Genomic DNA, 12,605 nt, shown 5'->3' with positions numbered 1-12,605 from the left:
ATGCTATGACCTATGAGGCTATGATAACCTATGAAGCTAACTAATCCTTCATCTAATTAAGATAATCTACTAGATCTTAACACCTAAGGTCTATTATGGTAAGTATGACCTATGAGGCTATATCGTAAGTAACACCGTTGTTGAATATATGTCATTAACTAACTAATTACAAATAGTTGTTTGCTAACCTTTGCGCTGTAGATTAAGTTTGTTGAGAGCATTTATATTTGTTTGTTAAAAAGACACCAAATAAAATGTTATTCATATTTCTTAGGCACCATTTCATATCTTCTTTTATTTCAATGTTTTCAACACACATATATACTTCTATTTCAATTGGACCATACGCCCTTGCCAACACGGGCGGATCTGGTATACATCTTATGAATTTCGTTTGAACTCAGTAATTGTGGTTCAGACTCCAATTAATAAATCAAATATATAGTGTTAGAATTCCGAACTCAAACTCTCATAATATTTGAATTTCGAAAATAAAGTTGTTTCATATAGTATTTGATTTGCCTTGGTTAACAAGATGGGTGTAAAAGAGTTGATTCCAGGTATCGGGTACACCAGCAAGACACCAATGACTACAATCATTGCCCTTTCCCTTTGTGCCATCAATACCATAAATGGAAGGGTGTCCATCTTTTCTTAGCTGAGTAAGTAGTGTGATATCAAGTAATGTCACTGGCTTTGACATGTTACTTAACACGTCCTTCACCACGGTTGCTGCAGCCATTGGTCCACCTGGATACATTGACCCACTAATTGGCTGGGTCTCTCCATTGCAATTACAACTTGCCTTGCTACCATTCCATTCTTGCCCACTGATATATGTGGTCATATAAAAACATTAGAAAACAAGCAAAAATTTTCAGATATCCTCACAATCACTAATTAATCACTGTCCTTGGTGACAATAAAATTTCGGATTAACTTTTCTATATGTAGTAAAAGTAAGATGATATATTTTAACCAATTATTCAAAATCATGTATACGTTCATTCTCTTAATATATCATGTTAATGAGTCTTTATTATATTAATTATTTTGAATAATACTTTTAATATTTATAATGTATAATTTGTGTAACTTTGAATTCAATTTTGTCAAAATGAAATCTGATTGTTGAATACCAACAATATAATTATGAGATTTGAACAATATTTTTTTGCAACATCAACTGACTAATTAATAGTTTTAATGGTATTGAAGTTTTCATGACGTTCCAAAACGTTACATCCATAACTTTTATTACTTTGTTATTTCTTACTCCTATCATTTAGGAAAGCCTTAATGGCTTAAACAATTTATTATGAGATAGTCCACCTCCCTTGGACACACACACTCTCTCTCTCTCTCTCTATATATATATATATATATATATATATATATATATATATTCACACACATATACCTTTGTGTTCATTTTAAAGTGTGTGAAAAAGTGAAAGAGTAAAAAAATTTCTTCTCATATTCTTTTATTGTGCTGAGCTTTCTTTTTATTAATCTTTGTTGTTTCTGCTCCTAGTTTATACTAGAAGAGCTAGTTAAATCCTGAGGGATACGCCTAATCTTATATATTACTGTGTGGGCAAAATATCTTAAGGATAGTGTCCTTGACATCATTCAAGCTAATTCTTATTCTCCGTTTCCAATTTTTCCAACAGTTGCTAATCTGTCTTATCTTCCAGATTAATAATCTCAATTTTATGAATAATTACTCCCTCTGTTCCAGTTTATGTGAACCTATTTCCTTTTTGGTCCGTTCCAAAAAGAATGAACCCTTTCTAAATGTGTGGTTATAAAAGCTTCTCATTAAGGGTAGAATTGTAAGTTTAAGCTAAATTGTTACCAAATAATACTCTGGACCCCTTTTTGACTTGTTTAGAACCACAAATTTCAAAAGTCTTCATTTTTTTCTTAAACTCCGTGCCCAGTCAAACAGGTTCACATAAATTGAAATGGAGGGAGTATCTATTATTATTTTTTAGGTGACTTGATAGTATGAAAATCCTTTTTGATCAGTGTATAGAAGTTACACTTTAATTACCGAATTTTACTAGTACTTGATTTTAGACCCTGCCCAAAATTAGGTTGTAATAATATGGAAGTTCTTTGATTAAAAAGTCTCAAAAAGACCTTAGTTGCTGAAAAAGCTACACAAAGAACAAATATTAGTACTCACATATAGTAGGTGGGACGAGAAGATTAGGAGAGGAAGGGGACACCTTTGTTGCTACTAGTGTGTGTTTTTAGGTGTATTTAATTTGGCTAGGGACCCCCAATTATATTGCTAATATAGCTTCTTTATAAGGGTCCTAAAACTTCATTTTACATGTTTAAAATAGACTTGACGATTAGCAATCCAGCGCAATGATCCTTAGGATTGAAACACCTTTCGGCCTTTCAAATATAGTAATTAATTCAAAATCAAGCCATATGTTAAACAACGTAAAATAAAAATATAAGGAGAAGAAAAGGACAAAGTTTACTTGTAATTAAGTTGTGACAATCGAATAAGGTTAGAAATCCCAGCTCTACATTTCAAAGAAATTCTTAAAATTGCTAGAGTCGACTCCATTCTAAAGCCACAAGTACACAAATGAATTAAATTTAATACCAATCCTATGAAAAAAGGATACCAAAAAGAAAAGAAAGTAAGAAGCGTACTTGTAATGTGTTGGAGAGATGCCCTGAAAGAACACTCTTATTTTGGTAGGATCAATATTAGATTCTACCCATTTGGACCAAGTTTTGAGTCCCTCCTTGAAGGCCTCCAAACGATCCATGTCTTTATAAATTTGATCTCCTTTTTGGATAAAATCCCATCTGGAACAAATATATCAAATTAAGCCACATAAATAGAGGATTTTACACTATACGATAAAATAGGGAAAATCGGGTATTTTTAAAGACCTTGTTTGGATCGAAATAATCAAATATGATGCGGTAGCTAACAAAGCAAACCTTGAGCGACGATAAATCAAACAACAAAAGAGAAATATAACCAAAAGAGATACAAACAGTTAATGTGGTGCAGTCAGTTGACCTATGTACATCCACATGCTAAGATGAGCAAACTACTATATAAAAGAAAGTACAAAATAATAACCTTACAAAATTCACTCTTAAAGAGGTAAAATGCTTCACACAAGTGGCATGATAACACTTGTCTCACAAATTCTCTCCCTAAACAAGATCATCTCCCTTACTATGTACATTGTGAATGCTATCAACTGAGAAATAAATCTCAATAATCTATAGGAGTCCAGCCTTTTTCCTGAAAGAAAAGAATTCGCCATATATGGAAAATTTATATTTTTCTTTGAGTAAAAGAAACAATTAATTATGATATATATATATATATATATATATATATATATATATATGCATATAAATTTTATTGAAATTAAATTCATAAAATAATTTGAATTTTGTTGGTCCAAATAAATATTATGGGCTAATATAATGGAATTATATATATAAGTCCAATATATATGGATTAAATAAATAAGTCTTAATCCATTGGGCTAACCCATTTAATTGGGCTAAAAGTGATGAGCCCACTTCATTAAGCTCAAGATGACATCTTCCTAGAGGCCCAATTTGGTGCCACGTGTCAAATGATGTGGGTCGCCAAGTCAAACGGAAGAGCCAATAGGATCATGCCACGTGTCAAAATGATAAGGCATGTCAAGCCAAATCAAAAGGCCAATGAAACCGCACCACGTGTGTGCAAGTGACATGTTCTGGCCAATCAAATGCGGCCTTGTCACACTTCAATTTGATTGGTCAGAAAGAGTTTGTTCTTATCATAACTCTTCCCTTCCACAACTATAAATAGTGGTATTCATAACCTAGAAAAGACACCAGAAGTTATAACAAGAAGCAAGAGAGAGCTCGTAGATCAAACATCGAAATTTCTCAACAAATTCCAGGCTTCAAGCAACCAAGTTCAAGTTCAAGAAATCAAGTTCAAGCTCAAGAACTAAGAACAATTCAAGTATTCAAGATCAAGAGCAAAGTAAAATCAAATACAAGGCGTTCAAGATCAAGGCTACTTGTTCGTGATAAAATTCGTGGCAACAATCAAAGTGTTCGCGACGGATAAATCAAATTAAAATTCAAGATCAAGCTCAAAGGCCCTTAAATTTATATTGGAAAGTAGAATCTAAGGAATCATAGAGATTGTAACACTCAAATATTTGAGATAAAATACTACGATTGTTACAATATTTTCGGTCTTGATATTATTTTCTCGACACAATTTATTGTCTACTATATATATTGTCATCCTTCGAAAAACCCCTAAATATGCTATCAAACCTTTCATAAGATAAATTAAGCAGGTTGTACACCGAGAACAAAATAACTCAAAAGGCATTGATAAAAGATTAAACAGTAAAGCTTACGGTTGTTGGCTTCCCTTGTGGAGCCACCAATGCCATGTATTGAATATGAGCATGTCCAAGCCTTTCCAAGAATCGCCATTTTGTATTGAATCCAGCTTCAGTACTCTGCCTATTTTATCTTTGACTAAATCTACCAGAAAGGCGTTCCGTGATAAAATCAAAGAAACGTTATAGTCCTGCAATAAAATTAATAAAGATTTTTTATGTATAATTTTACTAGCAGAACATGATTACAAATTTTTACTAGGTTTATCAATTAATAATAGTTATGAAAGAGATTTATTGTAATTATCTTAATTATATGTGACCTGATAGTATACATATATTTTATATACCGTTAGTAGTGTATAAAACATAAAATCGGAAGTTAGTAATGAAGTTTAATTTACCTGGAAAACAAAGTTGGAGACGTCGCCTTTCCTTTGGATTGTGATGTTAAGTTGGGGCACTGTTGCATGCAACATGCATGTGAGTGATTGCCATTGGTTAAGGCTCAAAGAGTCTCCAATGAACATTATCTTCTTCCCCTTCACCCTCTTCAGAAAATCCAATCCATTAAATCTGTCAAAAAAGATTTAAAAAAAAAATTAAATAATTCCCAAAAAAATACTGTAAACTATGATTTTTAGCGAAAATTAGGTACACAATGAGGTATATGTAATTGATTATACGAACCTGGGTAATTCGCATGCAGTAGGCTTCCATTTGTACTTGAGATAGAGTTTATCTGGTCGTCCATTTCGTTGGCAATCGAATTGTCCTTCAATAAAAGAACAGATGGATGAATTGTATAATGGATATGAATCGTCATAAATCCAACTCCCCTGGAAAAAATCACATGAGCTGCTTGTTTTTGATCGTCTAGAGTGACTAAAGTGCTTTAGTAGTACGGCGCTAGTTGACCTGTTATTTAGGCACGAGACTAACAAAATAACATAAACAAAACAGACAAAGCTAAAATATCGTCCAGCTTCCATCAAATCAAAGGAAAGGGAAGAAGTTAATCAGAAAAAAGAGTGAAAAAGTATCAAAACTGCAAGTGCTTATGATGAATAATTCATTGTAGAAATACAGGCTAAGCTTTGGATCAGTGGTGATATATTGTTGGAGCCAAGCACACGTTTGTACTTTTTTTATAATTATTTTCATGTTATGTACTGAGTGTAGTGACCTTAACTTATTAGGTTGAAAAGAATTGTTCTCATTATTGCTTGATGTTTACGATTTGTTTTTATCAAGTTTCAGCAATTTAATTTGATCCTTCTAAGCAAAGGTATATCCTTGCTTTATTTATTTCCAACATTAGGACCATATGGCTACCAAATGATATAACATGTCACCTCATACTTTATTTTATGTCCTTATCTAGTGAGATTTCTTTCCTTTAGTTATTTTAAGCTAGATCTCCCATCATATTGCCCACTTGGATAGCCAACATTCCCATGCATATTATTGCCCACTTGTATAACCAGAATTGTACGTTTTCGTTGGGCTTGAAAATTTTGGGCCGCTAGCCATATGACTTCTAGTCCACTTTCGATGAATTTGGCCCATTCTAAAATTAGCTTAGGCTTCTTTTAAGGAAATTTTACTTCCAATAGCAAAGGTTGACACCTTATTTATTATAAATAAATTCCATTTTTAAAAATTATCTTCTATAGCAAACCTTTTAATTTTTGTAGCAAAATATCTATTTATGGTCACTTCCTACCGTTAAGCCATTAAATACGCTGTGTATTATTTTTCTCTCTCATTCTTTCTGTTTTTTTCTCTCATAAAATTACCGTATAGGATGTAAACTTCTCTCTCCACGATCTCTCTCTCCAATTTCTCTCACTCACATCGCCATTCTCTTCCCCATTCTCTCTATCCACGATTCTCTACTGATTCATCTCCATTATCTCTCTCAATTTTCAATATTTTTGCTCCAAAGAGTTGTGGTAAGTATTAAAGTTGTTAGATTTTCGCTGGTATTATTTCTTTTGTTTCTCTCTACTAATTTTTTTATAAATAATCACCATTGTTATGCTTTCAACAGAAATATTAAAATTTCCTCTCCAATGGCTGATTCAACATTCCAGAAGAGGGTTACCCGAGGTATACCCACCAAAGCACTCAATTTCGATGGTCCCTCTTTCGATTTGCAAATCACTCAAGCGGAACATAAATTTGCAGGTTCAACAACAAATACAGTTGCAGAGAGGAGAAAAAAATACGCAATGACACATCGAAGTAGCCCCAATTGAGAAATTTTCGAAAGAATCAACACTTCCTAATGCGGAAGAGAGAAGAAAACTTATGGATGATGCTTCAGGTGTTAAGGGAAAGGAGGTCGATGTAGGAACTAGCTCGGATACACCAGACGAAAAGGTAATTGTAGATGTATTTATATGTATTTGAGCCCACATACATTGATTATTACCTTCTACAATGGGTTTCTCTTATTGTATGTTAATGTATTTATATGTATTCAATAGCGCCTACACTGATTTCTCTTATTGTATTGGATGTATTTATATGTATGTTGATGTATCTATATGCATTCAATAGTGCCTTCACTGATTTGTATCTTATTACAGTGACTTTTGTATGTTGTATTTAGATGTATTTTAGTTCATTCCACAGCTTTTTGTGAATCTACTAGTTGTTCTAGTTTTAGTTATGTATTCCAACTAAGTGTTTTCATGTGTATTCTCAAGCCAACTGTATTCTGCTGTATTTAGAACAACAGTCATTGTCATAACTCTCATTTTTTGTGGTAATTATTAATACATTATATTTGCAAAACATGAATGAGTTATGTATTCCAAATAACTGTATTCATCTATATCTTCACTCATTTACTAAATCTTTGTAATTTTTGTTGTATGCAGGAAATTAAACTATTTGTTAAACACCCGCTTATTTTATCACCGCATATTGGTTACTATACTAACACAGACATAGTCTCCGTCCTCAAAGAAAAACTTACTCCAGAGCAGTACAAAATATTTGGTACTACTTATTTTAGAAGTTCCACGATATGAAGCGGTGTGAGGTCCAACATTAATTGTTCAGGTTCTTCATGGTTCTGCAGTTAGAAGGAAGTCATGATGATTCATTTTCAATATACGTCAATGGTACAATATTATCCTTTTCAATCAGGGAGTTTGCGTTGGTTACTGGTCTCAATTGTGTTAGTGACGCTAATGATTTTCAGTTTAACACAAAGATGCCTAACAGGATTGTGGATACATACTTTGGAGGTGCAAAGAATGTCAAGAAGAAAGATTTTTTGAAATGCTTTGATGACAAGAATTGGGGTTATGACAACGATGGGGATGCCATCAAAATAGCTGTGTTGTATTTCATTCACACTTTCATATTATCCACCGAGAAGAACTCTTTTACCATTCCAAGACTACATTTTGACTTGGTCAAGAGCGGGAGATATTCTGATTATCCATGGGGTAAGTATGCATTCGATCATCGTATTAAATCCATTAGCAAGAAGATGGATTCTCAGAAGAAGCACTATAGGATAGCTGGGATGCCTCTCGCTATGCAAGTATGGTTTTACGAGTGCCGTTCAAAGGTTGACCCCAAAATTGCACTGCGAGTTGATAACCGGATTCCCAAAATACTTAATTGGAAATCCATTGTCAACCATCCAACTTATGCTTAGTTGATGAACGGCATGTTCAACGACCAGGGAAACGTGGTAATTTACTATTCGTTAATTGGCTAATACTTTTGTTTTAGAATATATTTCTGTTAGTGAGATCATTGTTGAAATTAGCATTGAAATACAGTTCAATGCATCATACATCAGTGTCACTGTTTCAAAATTAGGTCGAACACAGTAGAATACATAATACAGTGTTAAAATTAAAAATTAAATACAGTTGCATACAACATACATAAAACAGTAGCATACAGTCACTGTTTTCCAAATTAATTAGAATACAGTAGACTACATAAAACACTTTACAAATACACATTTAATTCAATTTGCATGATTTTGTATACAATACAACTGAATATATGTATATAGATAATAGCCCATCATATTATATTTGTAATCATACATCAAGTATCATTTACTTTGAGTGTATTTCTATTTTCAGATGGTATACAACAACATTCAACCAAACGATATAGAGCTTGCTGTTATTTAGCTTCCTCCGAAAGGCGTTGATGTAGACAAAAGTCCTATTCATTCAGACAACAATGAAGATGATTCGGATGACTTTAGTCCTATACCACCTCTTTAGCCTAAGAAGAAACATGAAGCAATGTTGGTCCATCTTCATCATCGCCTCACAAAAGCGCAAACAACAGCTAATTGATCCCTCAACTGCAGAGAGTCCAATTCCACATGTGTCTGTAATACCTCAAACCAAGTTCCCTCCTACTGGTAATACTGAAACCAAGAAAACTATATTGCATGTTAAGAAGCTAGCAGATTCTGAATCAAATGATTTGTCTTCTTTGAGGAAGGATCTAAATTCATTCAAGGATTATGTGAGAACTGTTAAAACATATTCAACTTTACAGTTTATTTATTAACTTTAATATATGTTTCTAACCCCTCTCTAATTGTTTGTGTATTGATTAGGTTACGGGCGAGTTCACTTCTCTCTGAACATTGATCAATGAAAATTTCAAAAAGCTTTCTGAACACGTTAAAGCCAATCAGAATACAAAAAGGGTATACCAAAGAAAGAAATATATCGGGAGACATGATGGTGGTATTCAAATGTCATTCAAGGACAACTTGCACGATAATCCCAACTGCCAAACACAAAGTGATATAGCTGTTGGGGAGAACTAGGAGGTTTAACACTTTTTAAACTCTTTAGTATATATGCAGTATAACGATACATGTGTAATCAGTGTATGTATATGTTTATATAACTATATTCTAAATATGTATTGCAAGTTAGATTTTGCTATTATTCAGTTTAATCATGCATACAACAACATACATGTTACATAATACAGTTATATACATGTGAATAAAGTTTTACATATGTATTTAGGATTTTCTAAATACAAATTTTAAAATAGCTTTTATTATTCTTTAGTTTAATCATGTATACAGTAACATACATGTTCCATAATATACTTATATACATGTAAACACATTGTTGTATCTGAATTAATGATTTTTTTTAAATACATATTCTAAAACAGCCTTAACTATTCTTCAATTTAATCATGTATACAGCAACATACATGGTTCAGAATACACTCATATACATCTGTATACATTAACAGAATACAAGTCTGTAAAATATGGGCTATATTAATATATTCTATTGGGTGTATTATTAGGCCATGGAAAGGAAGTTGAACACCGACATTCATGACGATGAACACCCACATGCTATTTCAACTGGTGACACTTTAAATGCATCTACAAAGGTTAACCCTGTTTGTCGTGAAGTAAGAAAGGAGGGGCCTACTACATCGGAGGTGCCGTGTATCATACCACCTAAAACTTGCGAGGATGTATCCAGAGAAATACATGTATCACAATTTGAGTTGGCGGATGAGTTCCTCCCAAGTCAAATTCCAGAAACTAGAATTGTGATACATCAAGCAGCAAAACTTGTTTATTCAACCCCTTTACCCTCTCATAGGACTCAGCGTCCAAGTCGATGGTATTTTTCGCCTTACGAGTCAAACTTCGACTCCGCTAGTTAGTAAATTATTATACAAAAAATATGTATTATAAAATTATGATATATCTTCCCATGATAAGTATAATTAAATATCTCTATTAATGATTTCGATGAACCACAGGTACCTCGGTAAAATTGACTCCCATATTTGGAAAAAAATACCCCTTTGAAGATGATTTAATATCGGGGCCACATCCTACATTAATCATTCAGGAATATGAGAAATGGGTTCATGATGGTCTTCTTGCTAAACATGATCAAAAGTAAGTTTTTTTTTCGATCTATAATGTATAGCTTTATCAGTTATTATGTGGATATAATATTTTTTCCAATTCCTTTTAGAAAGGATAAGGTAGACCATTACAAGAAAAACAAGTCAACAATGCCTATACCGTTGGATTTTTGAATTGATGAAGTCACTTCAAAAAATTTGTTTTACCTTCTCTCGTTTGACGGTAAACTATGGAATGACGATGTAAGATATAACCCTTCTACATTTAGTTTAATTCATATTTCTCTGATTGGTTTGGCTATTTATATTTCACAATTTTTTTATTGACATACAAATTACATTTTTGAATACAGTGTATTCAGATGTATTTCTACATTAACAAAAATACAGTTAAACACTATATTCACTGTATGTGACTGTTTCATCTGCTGCTCTTTGAATTCAATGAATTTCTATATATTCAGTGTATTTAACTGTATTCAGATTTCAATTTGTTTTACTGTTTTATCTAGCAATTTGTTAAAAGCAATTTGTATTCTTCGTTTGGTATTTAACTATATGCCTTATTGAGAGCAGTTTTTTATTTATTAGTATGTATTTAACTGTATGCAAAGTGAAATGCTTAAATGTATTCAGCAGTATGTATCTAACTGTACCCACTATATTCAATTTGTTTTCAGCAGTATAATCAGTTTCAACAACATACAGTACCTGTATATATAAAGTTTCTTCAATGAAGTTTATTTTCCTTATTTTAATTCAATGTACTGACGCTATGTATTCAATTTTATATGTAGCATATTGATGTCATATTTTACTACCTGAGAAAGAAGGGCAAGTACAACCAAACCACCACATTCAAATATACAACTGTTGATTGTATATTCAAGACAAGAATTGCTGAAATCTTCGACAGGTATGCTGATACAGATAGTAATGCAAGTACATCCAAGGAAGAAGATGTGGTATGTGAGTACATAAGGGGCTACAGATTGCTAGCTAATGTACTATGGCATACGGTTGAGAATGTCTTGATACCAGTCAACTTGAGGGACAAACTTCATTGGATATTGGCAGTTGTCTCATTCAAGGAGAGATGTATCAACGATGTCACGAACCAAAATCCACTAAGGGTTGTGATGGCGCCGGACACCACTGTCAGGCAAGCCAACCAAATACTTAATTAAATCCTTGTTTTAATACTCTTAAAATCTATGATTTTTCCTTCAAATTTACCATTTCAAAAGGATAATCGTCTTAAATCAAGTTAAATAATAAGCAGTTGATATAAAATACTTTACAACCATCCCAGAACCCGATGTTATAAGTGCATGAGTAATTTCTAAGAATAATCTAATAAAGTACAACAGCTGTCCGAAATACAATTGGACAGAAAATAAATAGAATCCTGAGAGAGACTATACTAGCTGCGGGTCGCCTCGAGGAAATACAGCTCACCTAGTCTCCGTGTCAACCATGCTGCTACGCCTGCTAAGCCATTAGTGGCGCATGTGCCTGTGCAACAAAAATACACAGAAGTGTAGTATGAGTACAAAAATAATGTGTACTCAGTAAGTATCCCGCCTAATCTCGAAGAAGTAGAGACGAGATGGCAACTTCGACACTTACTAAAGGTCTAGTAATATTATTAGTAATGCGATGACCCACGGATTTATTAAGAACAACAGTAGATTCAAGTAAATTACTAAACAGGTAAAAATTCCTCTTTATTCAAAGTCTCCGGATTCATAATCCATTAATTAATAATTGTCTCAAGTCGAGGAAAGAAGATATTAGTATCAATAAATATCAAGGCAAGCAATACAAGCATGCGCAACTCATGCCGAGGTCGTACGGCCCGATCCAATAATATTTAAACTGTGCACTGCCAGAGGGTCGAATGGCGCGAACCACAGATGCATCTATTATCCCGCTCGCGAATCATACATGCGACGCGGTCAAATTTAAATAAACACGACAATCAGCCAATCCTGAATTTATCAGGGAACAATTATCCAAGGAAAAGGCAAATTCTCTTTTAACAATTCAAGAAAATGAAGCTTTAATCTTCTTAGAAATTCACTTCCCAATTTGAAAGGATTTAAGAAATTCAATTGTCAATAATATCACAAATATTCCAAGTATAGCATGCTTTTTAGGTCCTAGACTACCCGGACTTACGCATATTAGTAGCTACGCACGGACTCTCGTCACCTCGTGCGTACGTAGCCCCCACAAATAGGAGCACATAACCAATTATTTCACCTATGGGGACAATTCCCTCTTACA

General features: G+C 33.2%; 1 protein-coding gene across 1 annotated transcript; it reads right to left on the bottom strand.

The window, feature by feature from the left end:
* On the bottom strand, positions 408-5,571 carry LOC109225315 (protein trichome birefringence-like 41). The gene is made up of 5 exons (XM_019389935.1): positions 5,094-5,571; positions 4,808-4,979; positions 4,419-4,594; positions 2,677-2,835; positions 408-830 (listed from the first exon to the last, which is right to left on the bottom strand). The coding sequence occupies exons 1-5, from the start codon at positions 5,393-5,395 to the stop codon at positions 503-505; spliced, it is 1,137 nt and encodes a 378-aa protein (XP_019245480.1). The 5' UTR covers positions 5,396-5,571; the 3' UTR covers positions 408-502.

This window comes from Nicotiana attenuata, chromosome 5, assembly GCF_001879085.1.
Source record: "Nicotiana attenuata strain UT chromosome 5, NIATTr2, whole genome shotgun sequence".
NCBI classification, from domain to species: domain Eukaryota; kingdom Viridiplantae; phylum Streptophyta; class Magnoliopsida; order Solanales; family Solanaceae; genus Nicotiana; species Nicotiana attenuata.
Note: the sequence above shows the minus strand (reverse complement) of the source record. Positions and strands in the feature narration are given on the sequence as shown.

Excerpts from the sequence above, each read along its gene's own strand:
- LOC109225315 (XM_019389935.1), bottom strand. The coding sequence starts at position 5,395 with ATGGAAGCTGGACGATATTTTAGCTTTGTCTGTTTTGTTTATGTTATT. Across the intron at positions 4,595-4,807 it reads TCTCCAACTTTGTTTTCCAG|GACTATAACGTTTCTTTGAT; the intron begins GTAAATTAAACT and ends ATTTTATTGCAG. Across the intron at positions 2,836-4,418 it reads CACAAGGGAAGCCAACAACC|ATGGGATTTTATCCAAAAAG; the intron begins GTAAGCTTTACT and ends TATTTGTTCCAG.